Source organism: Thermobia domestica, chromosome 5 (genome assembly GCF_964235325.1).
Source record: "Thermobia domestica chromosome 5, izTheDome1.hap1.1, whole genome shotgun sequence".
NCBI classification, from domain to species: domain Eukaryota; kingdom Metazoa; phylum Arthropoda; class Insecta; order Zygentoma; family Lepismatidae; genus Thermobia; species Thermobia domestica.
In genome coordinates, this window is record NC_137458.1 from 95,049,896 (window position 1) to 95,074,037 (window position 24,142).

Here is a 24,142-nt window from a genome sequence, read left to right on the forward strand (position 1 = left end):
ATGCGCTGAATCCTAATTCGTAACGCAAAATTTTTAAGCAAGTACCATTTTCAAGTTACGTGAGACGTCACTTCCGGTGCTACGTTGCGGCCGAAAACTCGCACTAATGCATAAGTTGTATTTGTGTTTCATATTTTGGTGTTTAGTGAGAATCCTAATTGTTGCAATATTTGTGATAGGTATAATGGTAATAATTGAAGTTTGTCTGAATATGGGTAAAAAGAGGTTATATAATATTAAGTGTTTATAAGTTACAGGAATTTAAATGCGAAAATAGCTTGGAAAATCTTTCCTTATGAAATGACACTTTCAGTTCTATTTGCATCAATTCATATGTTGTTTTTCGTTTTTATGGTATTTATTCAGTGTCATACTTATGTGTGATTCACGTAATACTATGGATATGACTGTTAGATGATGCAATCGTTAGTAATGAGTATATAATCTGTATTTCAGCCGCCGAAAGTGGCGTTATTTGAATCGTAGAATTTTTTTTGTGTGTGTTTTGTGTGAAAGTTACTGACGCGAGCCGCCAAAAGTAGCGAGAGTAATCGGGGTACGCCATCCCAGGCGGTAGCCAATGACCCCTTGTTCCCCCACGCAAAAAAAAAAAAATAGGGAGATCAACGTTTCGTTAAGTTGAAAACTAAAATTAAACACTTATTAAACGTTTCCCATAGTTTCTGAGATTTATTCATCGTTCGTTTAAAACTTTTAAGCCCTTCTTTTGAAGACCTTCAGTTGAAGCTCTCTTGCTATCGACACAATGATTTGCTTTGGATTCTTTGTATAACTAAATAGATTTCAACATAGAAAGCTCAGTAGAAAAATCTTTGACCATACCGGAAATGTACATCTTTTACACTGAATCGACAGTTATGAAGTCACTAATATTAGAATTCTCTACAATGTAACTCAAGTGCTTTTTTTTACACCAACATTCAATTTAAATTTGTATTTGTAAAAGAATGAAAAATTGTAGAAGATCCGGTTCATTGGCATAGACTAAATAATAATTGATAATTTATGTGCGAAAATGAATTCGTGCATTTGCAAGGTTCTAATTTTGGTACTAAAATGCTTAGAACATTGAAATAGAAAAAGTATTAGGTAGTATAGAATGTAATGATTATTTTGGCACTAGACGCTTTAATGAATTAAATTTCAGTGTGAGTAACAGCAGGTCGACCAGGCTTAACATCATTTTGTCAACTGACATTTGAAGCTATAGTAGATATATAAAACGCGTTGGAATTCAGGCGTAAGGTACTGCGCTATGAAAATGGGTGAAATTTTCGAAAAACTATGCTACATTTTACAATTTCATAGTGATAAACCATAGAAAAGAAAACCGTTTTTTTTACTATTACTCTAACAAGTAAGAGAAAAATACGTAGAGAGCTTCTAAATGTGATGTTGGAGAAAAATGGAGAAGATAAAATAGATAGACAGAGAGAGAAATAAATAAAGATGTTTTAATATCAGTAGGAGAAAAGACGACTCTTATCCAGCATCCTTCAGAAAGAGGCCAACTGGATTGCGCACATCTTGCGAAGAAATTTACTTCTTCACACCACCATAGAGAGTAAGATGGAACGGAAGCGACGAGTAGGAAGAAGAACACACATTCTCGATAGCTGGAAAAATAAAAGAAAATAGGAAGATTAAGATCGAGAAACATTTAGAGACCCTAACATTTTTATAATACTGCACTACTTTATTCTGATTTGATGTAGAACTTCTTATTTCAAGCCAACATTAACCGTTCAGGAATGCAATCTTCTCCCTCCAAAGAATCCCTTTAGTACAGTAAAATTAGGCAGAAAAACACCTAAACCCGGGCATCCAAAAAAAAAACAAAGGTTTGGCTGTTCCAAATTATTTATTACCCTTTACTCTAAGTGTGGTAAAAAGTCTCCGCAGAAATAGTGTCGGGTTTGGGAGAGGGGAGGGGTAGAAGGAAAGAGATTAGAAAATTATTTTTTCTCTTTGTTAAAGATACAGTTATATATTTTTGCTCCGCAGATGTCTCTAAATTACAAAATCTCGACATTTCCTCTGCGTATTGTTATTTTTAAATCAACATGCATAATTATTATTTTAAGATAAATGTTTAAAAAATGTAAACGACATTCTCTTGTGTATCTACTTTACCTTTTACGTTTAAAACCTATTTCTGATAATTTACTATGTCTTCCAAACTAAGGCACACTGATCAAGTATAACAAGTGGTATTACCGGTAGTTTTCATAACAGTTTTGATTTGCTTTGTGGACGTGAAAACGATATTATTATCATTGTAAGTATGAGTTGTGTATTGCAACATTGTGTTGATAAAGGTGGTGAACTTATTCGGTTAACTCAAAAAGGGAGAGATAGAATAATAGAGTGTAGTGAAATTAAGCAAGATGGTGTGAAGGAGAAAGTCGAAAAGGAAGTAGTGTTGGAAGTGCATAAGGACTGTCGTAGGCGCTACATTTTAAAACCCAAGCCACCCCCAACAGTTCCAAATCCTGAGCTTAGACAAACTCCCCATGCTCCATTTGACTTCAAAACACAGTGTTTCTTGTGTGGTCGCCAATGTGTGGACGTATCGAAATGCAGATATCCATACCAAGAAGAATTTAGTGAGGTACAGACAGTTGAGTTGATAAAAGGTATCCGTGAAGACGCAATGAGAAGAAATTGTGCTTGGGGACGAGAAGTACTTCTCAGACTTAGCAATGTCATTGACCTAGTCCAATTTGATGGTAGGTACCATAGGTATTGTTTGTCAAGATTCAAGGTAGAAGGCTCAAGTAAACCTGGAAAGCCAGCAACTAGAGGCGGATCAATAGCAGACTCTGAAAGAGCAGCAGCATTTGATAAATTATGTCAATATTTAATTGAGAATGATGAATGCCAGTACACGTTGAAGGAATTACAAAAACTGTATAACGATCTGAACCCTAACGTGGAATCATACGATGACAGCCACCTGAAAAGAAAATTGATCCGGCGTTTTGGTTCCAACATACTTGTAACAGATCTTCCCGGAAGAAGGGTCGTAATTTGCTTCAGTGGAACAGCATCCAGAATCCTGTCGGACGTCTGGTACCAAAATCGGCAAGTTGTTGAAAAAGATGATGAATTGAGAGTGATCAAAACTGCAGCAGCAATAATTCGACGAACACTGAAATCTCAAGCTTATGATTGTTCTCAGTTTCCAACTCTTGGGTAAATTCAAACGGGAAGTCCAGATCTTATTCCAGAATTACTGAAGACACTGCTTTATGAAACCATTAAGCCTACCAGGACAACAGAAGAAAATTAAAAAAGTACTGAACGGAAAACAATCGCTATTGCTCATTCCATAATTGCAGTATCTCGGCCGAAATCATTTGTGTCCCCTGTTCAATTTGGTACAGCAGTGTTCCTTCACAGAAGGTTTGGGTCCAGGCTCTTAATTGACTTACTGGCAAATATGGGGTTCTGTTCTTCTTATAACGAAATATTAAAATTCGAAAGGTCAGTTACCAGTGAGGATAAATTAAACATAAATCAGGGCTATGTTCAATATGTCTTTGGTAATGCTGATTACAATGTACATACTGTGGATGGTCATGCCACTTTTCTTTCCATGGATGGTGTACTGTGTGTGACACCTGAATCTGCACTCAGTGTTGACACCTGTGTACCTCGGAGGAATGTCAGAACAAAATAAATTGAACACAGTGGGTTAACAGAATTACAGATATACAAACGTCCAGATACATCTGGGTATACACGTATAACTGCTTTAAATTGGAAAGTAATGGAAATTAAACCTTTATCAGCTATTACCACCCACACTTTGAATATGTTTTTGTTGTCTGGTATTTGGCTTAATGGTTCGTGTACCGATAGTAGACCTGGTTGGAGTGGTTGTATGGAAAGGCTGCATGCTGGAGAACCGTATGAAACATCAGCAGTTTTGGCTCTTCCATTTGTGAATTTAGCACCCTCAAACCCTTCCACTATTTACACCGTTCTCCTTTATGCTGCTCAGGAAGGTGCTAAGCAGGGTCAGGCTTGCACGATGGTTACGTTCGATCAACCATTATATGCCAAGGCTCGGGAAATTATAGCTGCAGCCCCTCTCAGTAACCCTCTGAACTCTCTATTCATTCGCTTTGGAGGGTTTCACATTCTCCTTTCTTTTATAGGATCAGTAGGTCACATAATGGCTGGAAGTGGTTTGGAAGAGGCGTGGAGTCAAGTACACGCAAAAAGCAGCATTCCGCAAATGATGCAGGGGAAAGCATATTCCAGATCTATTCGTGCTTTGTTCCTAACCCAAGAAGCCCTTATAACAGTTTTCCTTGAGACACACGATCCTGATGTTAACAAGGAAGATTTAAATGCACTCTATTCGCAATTAACTTCTTGGACAATAGGTGCTGATGAGATAGTGAGGTCTACTGCAGTCACGAATTTAGCAAATACTTTAGATGAGCAGCTGCAGAATTTCAAGGAACATGGTAGAACACAAAAATTGTGGATTCAATTCATAGAAATGGTATATCTTATCAAAATGTTCATAAAAGCAGAGAACTGGAGATTTTTACCTCCATCTTCACTGTGTGCAGCAAATACTGCCTTCTCTCCATGCCACAGGACACTTGAATTATGCGAAATCGGCGCATGTGTACTTGCAAGATCGCCTACATCTCCTGAGTATATTACCCGAAGAAGAGTTCGACAAATTTATCATCAGAGGGTTCTTCACCATTCGCCGAAGTAACAAATTTTGGTGCGGTGTTTGGACCGATATGACCATCGAACAAGTGTTAATGTGGGCGATGAAAAGCAGCGGTGGGTTGACTGGTGGCAGAGGAATCACTGCATCAACTATCGCTACATGGGTGAAGTCGATGCCTGCAAGCTCCAGAATCGTAGAGGCAGTTGAGAGATTTACATCTATTAATTATGCTTCCTCAGAGCAACACGCAGAGTTGCGTGATGCAAACCAGAAGCTAAATGCCAAGCATCTAAAAGTTTTAATAACTTGGTTTCGACTGCACAACCCTTTTACAAAACCTTCTCAGCTGTCTTCTCTCTCTACAGGTGTATTGGCTGACTCTACTAGAAATTGTGACGAGGCCAGTGATATTGGTCTTTCTGCAATAAAAGAGATCAAAGGGCTGAAATTTAATGAAATCCATTTAAAAAGAAAGTATACCGTCAAATCGTTAGCAGCCGTGATAAAATCTGTCACCATCCGAAACGACACCACTCACGTCAACCCCAACCAGTTGTTCCATCGCATGGTTTGTAGTGTGAGAACAGAAGAACATTTAAGAGAAATATTTAAATATGAACTATGTACATACCATCCCTCACTGTTCGATGAAACTGGTTTGATGTGGAAAGGAACCAAGTCTTCAATCCTAAAAGTGTTATTAAGTGCAGGATCCAATCCACCTCCTGATGATGAGATGGCACTGAGGTTATCATATGTGGTCGATGGAGGGCATCTTCTACATTGTGTTGTTTGGCAACGCCCTGCAACGTTTCAAGTAATATGCCGACAATATAGTGAATATGTTCTCTCCCATTACGGAAGAGCTACTGTCGTGTTCGATGGTTATAGGGAAGAACTCAACACAAAAGATGAGGAACATCTTCGAAGGTCTCGCTCAGCTAGCAACATAGATGTGAAAGTAGAAGACCACATTCACGTCACCTTTAGGCAGAGTGATTTCCTTGCCAACCAGAACAACAAGGAACAGTTAATATCCCTTCTGACATTACACTTGAAGAAAAGAGGGTGTCATGTGCTTCAAGCATATGGGGATGGAGGCGCGAGTAATAGGTGATGATACTGATCTGTTGGTTTTGTTAATTACTCTTGCTCCCCCATACTGTAGCTTACGCTTAAAGATGATTGTGCCTGGTAAAGGAAACCAGTCAAATAAACTTTATAATATTCAAGAAATGCAGCATGAAATAGGGGACATGAAGGAAATTCTGTTGTGTGTTTATGCCTTTACAGGCTGTGACTCTGTGTCCTCAATATATAGGAAAGGTAAGACAGCCCCATTTAAAAACGTTAAAAGTGATGAGGAACTCAGAAAAAATTGCTTATTTTTAATTATCCTAATGCACAGGCAGACGATATTGCTGAAGCTGGCCATGATTTTTTTTCTATCTTTATATGATTCCCACAAGACACGAAATTTGGATGCTTTAAGTCACCAGATATATTTAATGACAGTTGCAAGACAGCCAGTGCAAGGTGAGTTAGCTACTCTACCTCCAACGAAAGCTGCAGTAAGGGAACACTGAGAGTCTACCACCAAGTGCAACAGTGGAATGGATTCAAGAAAAACCCACTAAAATGGGGCTGGAAGAAGGTCAGTGGATATCTGCGTCCAACACCAACAACTCTTGCTGCTGCTCCAAATGGTTGCTACGCCTCATCTCTTGTTCATGCACAGAAGTGTGTTTAAGCGACTGTGATTGCCGAAGAAGTGCCCTTCAGTGCACAACCATGTGTACTAACTGCGCTAGATATGGATGCAGTAATACAGATTTTGCCACTGATTCTGATGCGGAAGATGTGTTGACAGATGACGAGGATATGCATAAAATTTTCTGAAACAAATTCAGATAGTGATGAGAATGAAGAGAAATGAAAACTCTCTGTGCTTAATGCGTTAAGGTAATAATTTTCGTTTTAGTTTTGTCTAATTATATATGTTTTTTTTTGCTTTCCATACAGTAAACTCTAATTATCCTTGTAATTGGGTGGCGCGGCAAACTTATACCGGACAGTGCGCAAAATGGACAAAGAAGAATACATCTACACAAAATTTCTTTTGGACAATTTAATCGATCATTTGAAAACAGACGCATGTTATGTGGAGCTACAATGCATACCTCTTCTTAATGTCAAATTGAATTGAAATTTACAGGTGAATCTCTACAAATAACATTATTACTACCTAAACAGACAAGTTTGTTAATTTGCTTTCTCATAAAAAAAAGTCCACTGGCTTTGTTTTTAAGCGTTAAAATACCTTTTCCTTTTTGTGATTTTATTTTCCTACGTAGATTTTCTTCAGTAAAGAAGATGGCGGATAATCCAGAGTTTACTGTATTTGTTTTATAGGTGTCAAGCATATAGATTAGATGTCAAGGATTGTATATTAAAGTATTACTTATATTATGAATATGCTTTTGATCAACAATATTATCATTTTTCTAAACTAATTTCAACAACTCATACCAACCCCCCGCCCCCCTCTCCCCTCCAAAACCCGACAGTCTTTTGGCGGAGACTTTTTACCACATTTAAAGTAAAGTGTAATGAACAATGTGGAACACTCAAACCTTTGTTTTTTTGGATGCCCGGGTTCGGAGCTAATTTTACTGTACTACTTCTGGATCCGCTAGTGAAGCTATTGTGCTGTTGGTAGGAGTTATGTCATCTCACAAATAGGCAACAAGTCTTCTTTGGACTTAATGTAAATATCCACTGAAGTTCCACAGAGATATTTCACTCAATAAGGAAATAATTTAGACTTCAAAATCAGGTCATCCAATATCTATACAGGAGCTGGCTCTAGAGAATGAAGATTTAAAAATGAGCAAACGTAATAACTCTTCGAGTTATGCATTTACTGTATAAGCAGTAATTGCAGAAATATGCACTAACTTCCCAAAGATGCATTATATGCACTAACAAACTTAGATATTTTATCTGAAAATTAGTTGTAACGGGTAAATATTAAAACAGCATATCGATATCACATTAGAAAAAAACCCCTGCAAATATGCAGAAATTAGAAGTTTAATAACGAATAAAATAACTGAGATGCTTAGTATCAAAAACCGCCAAACTTTTTTTTTAAATACCGAAATTGAGTTATATATCGCCTGTTATATGTTTGATCTAAAGGAATTCTATGGAAACAGAATTTCGTTTAAAAGTTTAATATTTCATACTAAAAAACTAAGTGGATGTGGCAGATTTTGATACTAGGCTCCTCAATTGTGAAAAATATTTAATATCCAACTATATTCATGAGTAAGGACCTATAACAATAACTTTATTACTTCTACTCCTAGGAAGAACCATAACAAGTCACAAGTTCTTAACTACACATTACCAGGATCTCTTAATACTACCAACTTCGACTATAACCACGAAACAAAAATTTTGTTACATGGGTTCACTGGCTCCAGACATAACCTTGCGATCTTACGATTACGTGATGGTAAGTCAAATTAGTCTTAGATAAGAGCAGTTGCCTTATCGTAATTCGTTTGATGTGAAGTGAATGGTATATTCACGCATGTGCCATTATTATTATTATTATTATTATTATTATTATTATTATTATTATTATTATTATTATTATTATTATTATTAAAGTATACTGCCTTTTGGCACGTCCTGGGACTAAAGAAGGCTTTTACTTTCTTTCCTTCTTCTTAATTTTCAGTTTGGGCCTGTAAACGTTTCTTCCATGTTTCTCGATTTTCAGCTTCCTTTTTTAACTCCCAGTATCCTTCTTCTTCCTATTCCTGGATTTCTTTCCACTTTTCCTTCTATGGCGGTATGAAGAAGACAATTTCTTCGCCAGATGTGGCCAATCCAGTTGGCCATTCTACGAGGGAAAGTTGGCCACCAGTTGGCCATCCGTTTTAAAACATCTTCGTTTGTTACCTTTTCTATCCATTTTATCTTCTCTATCTTCCTCCAACACCACATTTCGAAACTCTCTAAATATTTCTTCTCTAACTTCCGTAAGGTCCAAGTCTCTGAACCATAAAGTCCAATATTCCATATATAGCACTTACTAGGGATGATTCCATACCGGGGCCAAGTATGGGAAAACCTATATATTGTCTGAAAGCTCTTACCATGAGAAGTACGAAACCGTTTGCAAATCACGGCCAAACCCGTAATCTAACGCTATAAGGGGCCACTTTGTTGGTGTTTGTGACCCTATGTATGCCATGTTCGACAGAAGTAAAAATTAATGTTACGATGCATTATTATGAGGGTTTAATAATATCACTTTGCACGAAGACGTACCCATTTGGTCAGTGTTGCCAATGAATTTTGTAAATATAATGTTTCAGCTGGTTTCTGTAACACTGGATGTATATGCATGAAACGTGGCATAAACATCATTCGTCACTAGAGAAAATATACTGTGAACGTATTCCTCTCCCAAGCACCCCAGTTTGGTAGTGTTGCCAATTAATGCGAACATTCAAGATTTTCGCATGAAGTCTACATCATTGGCGGACATACAGGGGGGTAGACAAAAATCTAGAAGCACTTCATACAGAACACGTAAGTTTGGCCCTCCACTGTACAACGCCGGTTTTTAATGTGTCATGTAGACCTTCCTCTTCCGTCAGCAATAACCAGTTCACCTGTAACTGTCGTGATGTGAAATTAGTGCGGTAAAATGGGCGACCTGACAGACTTCCAATGAGGCATGATCGTTGGTGCCCATCTGGTTGGAGCTTCATTGACAACAGTGGCGAATATTGTGAAGGTATCGAAAGACACTGTGTCCAATGTCACGAGGGAATACACAATTCATGGGCAAACCACATCTGCAAAGCAGAACATTGGTCGAAAGACAATCCTGTCAGATAGGGACCGGAGGGCATTAAAACGGATTGTAGCAGCTAAAAAGACCACTGCAATGAACATTACATCTGAACTCAATTCCGGCCTACAGAACCTAGTTTCATCGAAGACAGTGCGACGGGAACTTCATAAAATGAAAATTCATGGCAGGGCCGCTATCGCCAAACCCCTGGTCACAGCTATAAATGCGAAGTGGCGTATCCAGTGGTGCAAGGACCACAAGGCATGGACTCATGAGCAGTGGAACACGTAATGTGGTCCGATGAATCGACCTTCACCTAGTTTCCAACAACCGGTTGTGTTTACGTATGGAGAACACTGTCGCAGGCCTATGGTACAGACTGCCTGCTCCCAACTGTAAAGCATGGTGGTGGTTCTGTTACATTATGGACAGTGATATCTTGGTTTTTCGCAGGTTCCATCATTGCCCTACATGGAATGATGAATGCTAAGGCGTATGAGGCCATTTTGGGGGACCAGGTTCTACCCATGGCCCAAATATATTTCCCTGATGGTGATGGCATCTACCAAGATGATTTGGCACCCTGTCATGCTGCAAAAACGGTGAAATAATGGTTTGAGGAGCATGACCAGGAGCTATCACACCTCCCCTGGGTCCCACAATCACCAGGACTGTGATCTATACTAGGTTTGTAGTATGTTACTGTGAACCTACAAGCACCCATGTTGTCAGTGTTTCCAATCATTATAGAACTCATTTTCTCGGAAGGTTGCCTGACTATTGCATACATAAAGACAAAATTTGACATGAACATTGTTCGACATAATAGCAAACATACTATGGTTGTTACCATTCCCCAAGCACCCTTGTCTGTTCAGTCTCATGTTCATATCATTAAACAATATAAAAATACCTCCAAGCTACTATTTTACTATTTAAAAAACTTCCACTTTGAAAACGTTACCAATACTAACAGGCTGTGGTGCTTGGGTATTGGTAACAACCACAGCACGTTTGCTGTTGTGTCGAACGATGTTTATGCCAAGTTTTGTCTCTATACATGCAGTGGTCAGGCAACCTTCCGAAAAAATGTATTCTAGAATGATTGGAAACACTGACAACATGAGTGCTTGTAGGTTCAGAATAACATAATACAAACCTAGTATAGATCACAGTCTAACTATGTCCGCCAATGATGTAGACTTCATGCGAAAATCTTGAATGTTCGCATTAATTGGCAACATTACCAAACTGGGGTGCTTGGGAGAGGAATACGTTCACAGTATATTTTCTCTACTGAGGAATGATATTTATGCCACGTTTCATGGATATACATCCAGTGTTGCAGAAACCAGCTGAAACATTGTATTTACATTTCATTGGCAACACTAACCAAATGGGTACGTCTTCGTGCAAAGTGATATTATTAAACTCTTGCCCGGGTCACATTCTAGCAATGAGCAAAAAAGGATTATGATGGGCTCAGACGCTTACGCGTGATGCATCGTAACATTCATTTTTCTTCTGTCGAATATGCCATATATAGCGTCACAAACACCAACAAAGTGGTCCCTTACAGGGTCAGGTTACGGGTATGCCCGTGATTTGAAAACAGTTTCGTACTTCTCATGGCAAGACCTTTCAGATGATGTATAAGTTTTCCCATGGTACTTGGTCCCGGTATGGAATCATTCCTAGTTAACCAACTTTTTCCTTAGTCTAATATTAAGGCTGCTAGTTAAGCGTGACCCTTTCTTGTTGAATGCTTTTTTGGCTATGACAATTTTCAACCTGATCTCTTTGGTGCAGTACGCATCTTTCGTCAAAATACTTCCCAGACAGTATATTCCCTACTACTAATACTTTCCTATTGTTATTAGCAATATTTATACAGGATTTGCTAAGTAAAAGGATAGAGAAATTATGCTCTAGTAGAGATTACCAAATGCAATTTTAGTGTATACATGCTCGAAGCACATCTAACGCTTTCTACTATGCATTTTCTTTCTAAGTTAAGAAAAAGAAAACCTAGTAAGAGTAGTATTCTCTAGTGCCGTAACTATGTAGGTACTCTTTTGTTACAACACTTCTGCCATAAACACAGAAAATGATACAACAATTTACATAATCTATTATAATTTTAGTGCAAATTGTGATAGATGGAGGCCTGTACTATTACAAAAGCCAGGAAAGATAATGTAATGGAAGTTCTTAATGATGAGAGCAAGATACCATATTGTATACAGGATGGCTCATTTTGATCTTTCCACTGAAATATCTCGATAAAACCTAGAAGGGAAAAAAAACTAAGTTATAAAAAACACCATAAATCCTTACGTCGCTCAGCTCTGTGTTTATACGGAATTTTTTCCCTCTTTTTTGCTACAAAGTAATATGACCATTTGGAGCAGAGCTGTTAACTATATGGATGTTGCAGTCAAGTAAATATATAATTGCCATATACGTAAAGGTCATAAAATATATAAAAAAGGACAAATTAAATCAAAATCTGGCTTGATACAGAATTCGTGTTTCTACCGGGTGCAGATCACCAAGATAGTGATATACACAGATGGACAATTCCTAGAGTGAAGTCTTCTTGATGTAGTGATTAGCATAAGGGTCAATCCATCTGAAGTGGTCCAGAAATTTTGAAAATGGTTGCTCGACCATCTCCGGAAATTATAAAAATTTGAGTGTGACGACCTGTCAATAGCATCATTCATGAGAAGGTCAATAACATCATTCACGTTGTTGTATGTACGAGGTTACCTGAATGGTGGCCATCTTTGTTGTCGGTGGAGTGCGAATTTTTGCATTTGCAAGCGTTTACGAAAATTACATTTGATCAGGATGTACGAATCAGACAAACACCAAACAAAAACGAATGTTTACAGGAGAGACTAAGGTACACGGTGAATGTAAACTTTTGAGTCTAAATAAATATGCAAGGTTGCAAACCAATACATGAAATCACCACAAAAACTAGAGAAAATTACACTTTTAAACGGGCTGTATTTTGGAATGGCTTAAAGTAGGATGGTTCATAAGTTTTGCGCTGAATACTATTGCATTTAATGATTCTGTAGAAATATCAACTGCTATGATACTACTGACACTGAGATTTATTGGGGTACGAAAGTTGATGTTTGTGATTTTGATGTCATTTTTGGGGCCTAATATCTCAGGAGGGCAAAGTGCTCAAAATTGCTGCTTATGCCAGAGAGTAACTCTATATGTGAATAAACTATTGCAATATATATATATATATATATATATATATATATATATATATATATATATATATATATATATATATATATATATATATATATATATATATATATATATATATATATATATATATATATATATATGTGTGTGTGTGTGTGTGACTGATATTACATGGAGAGAAAAGTAAGGACATGATAAGAACGCGAAGAAAGCACCTGCGTGACGATGGTCGTAGCTCACAAAAATTTAAATGTTTGGATATGTTTCATTTTAGATGTCAAAAACTATGCATGGTGCAGCTATTAGGCCAGCTTTTGTTTGTGTTCAGTTGTGTAAAGCTTGTGAGTGGCCTTTGTTCCATCTTTCTAGCTCCATGATCATTGCCACGTCTATATGGTAAGGGGGTTAGCTCCCCCTTGCACCCGCGACACCCATCGTGGAACTGGACCGGGGTATTAAGGCACTTAATGTATCAGCAAAGTGATATTGAAATCCAATCCAAGTTACGGAAGTTAATATATTCACAAAGTTGCGTTACATCTATCCTAACTAAATATAAAACTACATGAACTGACATAAAATGGAAGGGTACTTCCGGTTGACGTGGAAAGGCGAAATTTAGCATGATTGTAGCTTTCAATTACTAACCCACAGGAAAATTGCCAAAAGCTAATATTTTTAATTTTTAGGGGGTCTAAAGGAAGGATGAAGAAATTCTCTATGTTAATTAAGTGGGCCCTTTTTTGGACTTATAATCTCATATTTTAGGTACTTGGAATTGGAATAAAAACTTTAAATTCGGTATGCTTGTATGTTGCCGTCAGTATTACTTAAGTAAATGACCAAAAATAAAGATTTTCAACCGTACAGAGATTTTATGGGGAACCGAAAGGTCTTTCCAATGTTATTTATATGGATCATCTTCTACACCTCAAAATGTTTACGCATTTCCGGCAGAATTAGAATGATGAAATTTGGCATGATTGTAGAATTCCGGGACTAACCGACAGGAAAATTGCCAAAAGTAAATATTTTTATTTTTTAAGGTATCTATTGGGGGGGTTAAGTAATTCCCATGTTATTTAAATGGGTGTTTTCTTGTTATACAATAGGTCATCTCTTAGATAGTTGAAATACCAAAAGGAACCTGAAATTTTGTAGAATCGTAGGTTTAAGAGGTTCGAAACCATAGGCCAAGCAAACACGGGGGTCTGAAGGCGGATTTCTCAGGTATCCAAAAGCTAGTCCATCTTATATAACGCAACCTTGTGAACACATTAACTTCCGCAACTTGGATTGGATTTGAATGACACTTTGCTGCTACATTAAATGCCTTAATACCGCGGTCTAATTCGGCTATGTGTATCCTGGATGCAAGGGGGAGCTAACCCTCTTACCATATAGACGTGACAATGATCATGGAGCTAGAAAGATGGAACAAAGGCCACTCACAAGCTTTTGCACAACTGAACACAAACAAAAGCGGGCCTAATAGCTACACCATGCATAGTTTTTGAGATCTAGCATGAAACATATGCAAACATTTAATTTTTTTCCGAGCTACGACCATAGTCACGCAAGTGCTTTTTTCGTGTTTTTACAATGTCCTCACTTTCTTCTCCATGTAATATCAGTCATGATTTTTTTTTACAATAGTTTATTCACATACAGAATTACTTTGTGGCATAAGTAGCAATTTTTAGTACTTTGCCCTCCTGAGATATTAGGCCCCAAAAATGACATCAAAATCACAAACATCAAGTTTCGGACCCCAATAAATCTACGGTGCCAGTAGTATCATAGTTATGGATATTTCTACAGAATCTTTACATGGAATAGTATTCAGCACAAAACTTATGAACCCCCCACTTTATGCCATTCCAAAATACAGCCCGTTTAAAAGTGTAAATTTCTCTAGTTTTTGTGGCGATTTCATGTATTGGTTTGCAACCTTGCATATTTATTTAGACGCAAAAGTTTACATTCACCGTGTACCTTAGTCTTTCCTGTAAACATTAGTTTTTTTTGTATTTTTTTTGTGTATGTGTTCGTCTGATTCGCACATCTTGATCAAGTGTAGTTTTCATAAACGCTTGCAAATGCAAAAATTGGCACCCCACTGACAGCAAAGATGGCCGCCATCCAGGAACACTCGTACATACGGCAACGTGAAATGTTATTGACCTTCTCATATACAAGGTTCGTCACACTCAAATTTTTAGAATTTTCGGAGATGGTCGAGCAAGCACCTTTAGACCACTTCGTATGGATTGACCCATAACAGAGTTGCGTGCAGAACTTCATTTTAGCATAGCTTAGAATCCTCTTTACGAAAACTTGTATGCTAAAGAAAGAATCTACGGATATTACCAAGAATATGGAATCAAGAAAATTATAAGTATGTCACAGCTATCCCTAGTAGCAGAGACAACTTGCAAACCGCTTGCTGCAAGCTTGAATTGCAAGTTGGCCAAGCTTGCATCCAAACGTGCAAGCATGCCGCAAGCTGGATTCCAGTAACGAATTTACATGGGGGCAACCTTGCATTATGTGTTTCATTCAAGCTTGATGCAAGCGTTTTACAAGTTAAGTCAATACCCAACGAACGCCAGTGATGCTAATACGCTCTGCGAAGGTGTAAAGCATCGCTTGCAACTATAACAAAAGGCAGATTGTATGAAAGCATTCGTTTCAATTGCAAGGGAAGAAAGCCATAAGCCAAGCACGCGCCAACTGGCCGAAAGCTTTCTTGCTACTAGGGATGTAATATAATACATTATATCATATATACTCTGATTTAAATGCGAAAACAAGTTTATCTTGTAAAGAATATTCCAATTCCAAATGGAATAGGTTTTACAGTTGTATCCAATATTTGAATTATAGACACCAAAGAAAGTCACAGTGAATTAAAGAAAATATAATTATCAAAGAATCGGGCATATATATACTTATATATAAAAGCGATGTTCAAAATATTTATGAAGTTGAAAAACAATGCTGTGAAGGATCAGGGTAGCAGAATTGTCTTCAGTGACCTATTTAGGAGGCTATCGGGCTCATTCTCCCCTCGAAATAATTTGTTAGTTTTACGCATTCCACGTAAAACAATAATCCTTCTTACCATTTCTAAGAATGTCATTGACTTTCCAATTTCTTATGCTTTTTGTTCAGAAATAATACTGTGCTTGTCAAATTTCATTCCATGTAAGAACTGCGTTCTTAATTGTACTTTCTGTCATCCTTTCTATTTTTCTTTTTCTTTTTCTTGACGTTACTACTTTCATTTCGCCTATCATAGTTATTCGAGCGTTGTCAGTTGTGATTCAAGTTGGCCGTCATCAATAACACCAAAACTAAGAGGAGTTGATAAGCGAAACTAGTGTTACACAGCAACATGCGCGGATATCAACATGACATGACTTTAGTTATTATAACAAAGGAACAATTATATCGTTTAGTTATTTTTAAAAGAAGGAAATGTTCGAATTAAAGAAAATCAAAACGGGGGAATAATTAGCTTGGGAAATTAGGACGGCCAAGAGGATGCTTTCTTTTTCTTGTATGAATAGAATAAAGGGTTAGATTCACTTCTAAATTTATGTATCATTTATCATATAGGATTTATCAATCTGTAATTCTTGCCATTATAACTTCAATTTATGCATATATTAAAATATATTTAATTCTCAAACTCAGGTGGGCAATTGCCCACTTCCTTCCTTGTGTTGGGCATAGCCCTCGAAAGAAAATCCTAAATACGCCATTGGTTGTCTTCAACATTGGAAGGTGGGCAGATTTGAGGCTTATTCTAGATAAGGGAGATGAAACTCATATTACGGTAGTAATACATATCAGTATTACAAATCACTACCGTGAAAACATTCTGAAATCTGAATACATGCATATTTATAATTGGTATGTTTCTAATTAGGCATCCACAAAGATCCACGTTAAAATTGTTTTATAGTAATATAATAATATAAATGATGACTTCCCCAAAACTATGAAGAAAGAATATCAATTATGTATGACGCAACAATACTCTTTGAGCAAAATGATTATAATCTCAATAACATTACAGGAATCGTTTCAGAAATCTGGTGCATGTCATACTCTTTACTTAACAGATGTAACCTTAAGATTATAGAGAAAAATATTCCAGCAATTGAATTCTTTTTTTTTTTTTTTGCTTACGAAACATCGTCTCTCAAAAGAAAAATTGGGACACGTGGAAATACGTAGGAACAAACCATGGTTCGAACTAGCAGAGACGAGAAAACAGGCAAAATTACGTTGGCTACAAAATCCGAATGAAAATATACACAAAATTTCGTAGACATCAGGCGAGGAACTTCCAAATCTTTCAGAACAAAGAAACGCGATATTTTGAAAGCTAAAATTTAGGAACTTGAAGATAATAGTAAAAATAAAAACATTCGGGACATGTATAAAGGGATCAACGAATTTAAGAAAGGCTATCAACCTCGTGCTTATATATGAAAGAAAGCTGATGGAACAGTTCTCACTGATACAGATAGCATTTTAAATAGATGGAAAGATTTCTTTGACGATTTGCTTACCACGCAGTCAAAAACTAATGTGCGTGGAGAAAGGAAGATGCACACCGCAGAACCACATATTCCAAAACCCAATCGAACAGAAGTAAAAATCGCTATAAAGAAATTAAAAAAACATAAATCTCGGGTGTAAATGAAATTCCGGCTGAGTTAATTTTAGCTGGAGGCAAAAAATTGTGGAACAAGATACACAAACTCATTCTCCTTATCTACAAGGAAGAATTGCCACAAGAGTGGAAAGAATCAATCATTGTTCCAATCCACAAGAAAGGCGACAAAACTGACTGTAATAATTATCGAGGCATATCTCTTCTGTTAACATCCTATAAAATCCTTTCAAATATTCTATTAGCAAAATTGAACACATACGCAGATGAAATTTTTTGAGATTATCAGTGTGGATTTAGACGAAATCGATCAACTATCGACCAAATATTTACCATTCGCCAAATACTCGAAAACAAGCGGGAATACAGTAGTCCGGTACATCAACTATTTATTGATTTGAGAAAGGCTTAGGACTCGGTTAGAAGAGAAACATTGTACTACGTTCTTACAGAATTTGGAATACCGAAAAAGCTAATTAGATCAATTAAGGCATGTTTAAATGAATCCCAAAGTAAAGTCCGGGTAGGAAAATTTTTGGCCACGAGCTTTCACGTTAAGAATGTCCTGAAACAAGAAGATGAGTTGTCGCCATTATTATTCAACTTTGTCCTGGAATATGCTATAAGGAAAATCAAAGATAGCAACCAGGGCCTAGAGCTGAACGGTGTTCACCAGGTTATGCGTACGCTGATTATGTAAATTTAGTAGGGGATGATAGGAGAAAAATAGAAAGAAATGCAGAGGTCTTATTAGACGCGCTTGCATGGACATGGGTTTAGAAGTAAATGCAGAGAAAACTAAATACATGGAAGTGCGTCGGGACCGTAATACGGCAAATTATGTATGTGTTAAAATATTAAATAATACTTTTGATAAAGTGGATACTTTCAAATATCTAGGATCAATATTAACAGACGAAAATCATATTCACGAAGAAATTAAATGTCGACTAAAAACAGGGAATTCGTGTTATTATTCAGTTCAAAACCTCTTGTCGTCGCGAATTCTGTCGAAGAATTTGAAGCTTAAAATATACAAAACTATAATCATGCCTGTTGTTCTCTATGGTTTCGAAACATGGTCGCTTACTGAGTGCAGAGCATAGACTGAAAGTATTTGAGAATAAGACCCCAAGAGAAATATTGGGACCAAGAGGAACGGGAATGGGGAATGGCGGAAACTTCATAACGACGAACTACGTAAATTATACGGCTTACCAAACATTGTTAAGATCATCAAGTCTAGGAGGCTTAGGTGGGCAGGACGTAGCCAGGATGAAAGAAAGTAGGAACGCTTTCAAAGTGTTAGCGGCAAGATCAATCGGAAAACGACTATTAAGAAGACCTAGGCGCAGATGGGAAGACAATATTAAGATGGATCTCGCAGAGATAGGAATACAAAGTAGAAACTGGATCCAGTTGGCTAAGAATAGAAGTCTGTGGAGAGCTTTTGTGAACGCGGCATTGAACCTCCGGGTTCCATAGGCTATAGAGTTAGTTTGTTTACGAAGCATGAGTAGATGCCTAGGCTGATACTACAAATAGATTAAATGCGCATTTACTGAAAAGATGGGTTCTACTGACATTGGATAGTCTATATACTCTTCGTGTGCTAGGGCCTAGGGGAGAGGAGGAGATAAGATTTCATATCAGGTTACGTCACGCACAGTCGTACGTCTTCATTTTCATTAAAAATGGAAAAGCCAAGAGAAACAAATTTCGTCTCACTTTCCTTTGTGGCAGTCGGACACAACTCATCGCAGTTATCTGCAAAAAGCACTTTTCAAACCGGATTATTGGGAGAGCCTCCAGTTCCAATGTTGGGGGGGACATGTCTCCCCATTTCCCCGGAATTTGTGCCCGTACGTACAGCTGAGACAACTTTCCAGCATGAGGAGAGGGGCATATCCTCCTCTGGCATTTATTGCAATTTGTGCCCAAATAGCGGAAGTGGAATTAATACATATTGATGAGACTACTAAACTCACTACAGCACGAAGTTCAGTTTGAAATACTACAGAATACGATTCTTTTTTTTAAAAAAAAATGGAAAAGCCAAGAGAAATCAATTTCATCTTACATTCCTTTGGGGCAGTCGGACACAAATCATGACACTTATCCGAAAAAGACCTTTTAAAATCAGAATATTGGGGGGGGACAGTCCCCCCAGGTCCAAGATTGGGGGGTCATGTCCCCTTCGTCCCCCCGGGATTTGCGCCAGTGTTTACAGCATAACTAACTGGTAAGCGTATCGAGTTACCACGCGGCGGGTGAGGGCTGGAATCTCATCCCCTCTACTAGTTTTTTATGTTTGGTTTTACCATTTGATTAAAACGTTGTTGGAGAACGGTTAAAAACCTTATACTCATGTGAGATATTGCCAACTATCAAAATCATGTAACTAGTATCAAATTAAAATAATACTAGAGAGAGGCAAAGTATGAAGAAAACAATAAGAAAATATGAAAATGGAAAGTCCAAAATATGAAAATATATGAAATTTTAATTATATACTTTCTAGAAGATAAATTAGTAGGTTTACACAATTATTTCAATCAAAGCAGAAATTAATAAAATGAAACGAAATTTCTAGTTAGACGATTAAGTTCTTTCGACTAAAGAAGATGGATGATTAGTGAAAATTAATAATTTTCACTGATTAATAATTTTGTTGTAATTTCTTGCCATAAACGCATATCTAAATTCTTAACAGAAGTTTAGAACTAGGAAATAAAAGTATGCATAATTATCAGTGGGCCAAAGACAAAAATATCTCTTTCACTTATATATTTTTGTATTAACCAACTGTTTCTTTTAGTGGCACATAAAAGTGACACAAATTGCTTACACGCACACACACTCCTGTTTGTGAATATTGCAATAGCAAGAACAAATGACAGGATTTAAGTAGCAAGAATGACTCACGAACTATTAGAATTTCAACAGGATTGCGAATGTATGAAGCGAGTAGTACCACGATAGGCAAGTTTACTCTGCACGTTGAACTTAGGTAGTGCAGCGTGGACACGCGAACTGGAAACCGTAGGCAGCGACGATTGGACAGAGGACTGCGTAGCGTAACCATACCAAGGATGATACACATTTTGTCTACATGATAGTGACAGACCACACTATCATCCACATTGTCAGTTACACTGGTCAATAGTAGCAGACGTCGATAACAATACTGATCACTGGCCTTGCGGCACGCATACCTTTGAGTCGTCTTCCACTGACCCAGGAACACAAATACCTCAGACTACAGTAAACATCACTGTGGCAACTGTGATCTTTTCATTCAATTGTACTATAATCTGGCCTATAATGATGAAGCCATACGCTTTAGACGCATATATGACAAGCAAGGATAGTCAAACGTCATAGTGACCGAACGGCAGGTGTGATGGTGGGACACCATTAAAGACAACACACATTCTTAATTGATTGTATCGGGCTCATAAAGACATATGATCTCATAATAAAATATACTAATTATGCATTCCAGAACAATTGTTATACTATGGCATATATGCTATAATGATCAAACATATTCGACTAGAAATTTGCTATTGTTTTGAATGATCCACGAGTACATTGCAAACTATAATTATGAAAATGAGCTGATTTGTGAAGACACTGTAAGATGAAAATTTCAATTCACTTGTATCATACTTGGAATCTAGTAATAATTATATAAGAAAATCAACAATGTACCAAGGTATACTATACGGAGTTTGAAATTGACTTAAAGATAATACCTTTTCTTCTTTTATGTAAGTTTTATTATTATTTAAGGAAATATTACTTTCCTTTATTCTTACAATTTTCGTGTATTTACCTACTAGCTTTCCTCGAGGTTGCAGATTTTAACGTGATTTCTGCAGACTACAGAAATTTGGTTAAAGGATCAAACTGGTGTTATTTTAGAGCAATTATAAATGTGGATACTATTGGAAACTGCTCAGCAATGCTCATAAAGTTCCTAGTGTCTCAAGGTGTTCCTCGAACGGATATTCATGTCATAGGATTCAGTCTTGGAGCACAAGTTGCAGGGACAATTAACAAGTATATGCGCCCGTTAAAACTGCATAGACTTACTGGTAAGACAAGTTAAAAATTATTCCTGATGATGTATTTATTATTTAGATATTTTCTCAGCTTTATCGATTCTTGCTTTAGGGAATGTTTCTCCCTAAATGACAGACGAGTTATAGTAAGTCTAAACATTGATAATGAACGTAAATGATTTTTAATTTTGAAATCAATTAGTGTAGTCTCCTTAAAGACAAATATGTGCGTATTTTGCCAATTTATAAAAGCAATTATTCTATTTGTATAGTAAGTTGAAATAGTTTACATTTACAGTTGGCGTTATTCATAGTTTATTTTCTGTTTCTAACTATTGTTTTCTATGTGTAACGTGCCTCTAAGTGCTCCGTCCTGGGCCGCTGGTTATAAAAACCAGGACAATTATCGGTTTGCGGGATTCGTTATTTCAATGAATAATGGACTTATTTGTAAGTTAGCATTTGAATATTTCCGTAAAATACTTATCGGGTTTCATTCTAAATTTATAGTAAAACCTTTACCAGAACTAGCTCAAATACTTCCAAAAAACAGCTGTTATCCACCAAATTAAAATTGCGAAAAACTAGGTAATATGGATAATTGAAAATAACTGATTTTCTAACTTGATAAATTTTATAACAAAATTTGTGGAAAAATAAATATGCAATACAGAAATATTTTTAACAAAATATAACAAAATTAAAGCTATATTGAAAAATTTAGAATTTTTATCAAAATTTAATTTGATTTATAAAGCTAGGTTGAATGGTACTGTGATTCTTAATCACAAGAATTACCCCTTAATACAACTTTCGATAATGAATCTAATAAATATAATACCTCCTAGATTATATCAATGCAATAAGAATTATATATTTGATCTGTAGGAAATATAACATTATAAAGAGAATATTTTATAATCAAAAATAACACTCACCCAATTAATTAAGTATTGATCAACCATCGTTCACCTTCGGGAAGAGTTTTTCGATCCACCTCTTATAACCCGAATATAAATTCACACCAAATGTAGGAATTTTCGAAAATTCAAACCAAATAAATTGGTTGATATTTTAATAACTATTATCAATTTTACAATATTCTCGATTTTGAACACTATAATTTTTCAAACTATACAATTTCCATGAAGACCGTTATAGATTCACAATTCAAGTCGAGATAAACCTTGCCCAGTTCGACATATCATTTCGAATGGCTGCTCAGGCTACCGGCAGCTCATTCGAACGTATGTGGTTCAGAAATTTCCACTAGAGGCGCTCGAGTACCCTATGGTTCAGGAACTGAAAACATTACGTTCTAGGATAACAATGACCATATTAACTTTTTTTTATATATAGTGTGATAAATCATCACACGTAACATATGTTAGATTTACTACCCAGTCATCAAGAGATAAATTCGTAAATTTAAAAAGTATGTGTGAAATATGATAAAGATAAAGGGTATGGGTGAATAAGCAGTAGTAATATTTGCTTTTTAGCACCTTTATTATTTTTTTAATTTTTAAAGCTTTTGTTGAAGTCGGTTAATATTTTTCTTTTGAAACATAAATATTATGGTTTACAATGCGGTTTTCAAGTCGGTTATTTTTCTGTGAAGTTAATGCTGGATTATAGGTTAACGTAAAATAAACATAAGCTGTGTATAGGTCTATTCAAGTTCAATTTTAAGACATATCTTGTGTGGATGTCAAGGATTACATTTTGTTGCTTTCTAAGATCTGATTATGCGAGTTCTGTAAAGAGAAGAAAGGGAAGGACTTTATTTTAGAAATTATATACACATTTATGTATTGTGTCCGTGACGGAAAGGAAATAGAAAGTATCATTAAATTACCTCTAACATAGTCAAGTCTTGAGGCACTGCTGTGAACATATGTTGAAATTCATCGTATTTTGCTTTGAGCTTTGCAACGTTGATAATAATAAGCATAATGTCCATGTACTGTTGAAAATAAACTTTATATTAGTATGTTATTATATTTATAATGAATGCAATGAGTTTTCAGGAATACAGTATGTCGTGGTGCAGTCCCCTCGCTCAGAAAAGGAAAGAATGAGCAAGTCGAAAACCATAGTCATTTGTAGGCGTGGGAGATTCGGGTTCGATTCCTGGCGGGAGCTCATGTGGTTCGTATTCCACGTTAATCAGTAGGTCCACGTCTCATATAACCTCGCTGCTGAAAGGGAAGCTAAACTAAAGTCAACTCAACTCAATAGTCGTTTGTACCACCCGGGCAGACTATTTACGTGAAAGTCCTTCAAACACTGAAACAAAAGATCAACAACGTCAGGAGTGAGATCAAGGACTCGTGAAAGTTTCATTTTGATAACACTCCAGCAACACCGGCTTTGTCGTGCGCGACTACTTGCTCGGATCGGAATTACAATGGTTCTACAACCACCCTAGAATCCCGACTTGGCCCCACCAGACTTCTTTCTGTTTTCGAAGGTAAAAATAATTCCTGAAAGAATTCCATTTGGACACCATTGACAACATGAAAACGACTTCCACAAGGATTTTAAAGAACACCTCC

The 24,142-nt window shown here is 36.6% G+C and overlaps 1 protein-coding gene across 1 annotated transcript in view; it reads left to right on the top strand.

The window, feature by feature from the left end:
• Positions 1–24,142, top strand: part of LOC145686008 (inactive pancreatic lipase-related protein 1-like) — a 132,957-nt gene that overhangs the window by 49,627 nt on the left and 59,188 nt on the right. The window contains exons 3-4 of the mRNA XM_081758843.1: positions 8,092–8,240; positions 21,363–21,617. Of these exons, the coding sequence (XP_081614969.1) occupies positions 8,092–8,240; positions 21,363–21,617 (404 nt within the window). The remainder of the gene's footprint in view (positions 1–8,091; positions 8,241–21,362; positions 21,618–24,142) is intronic.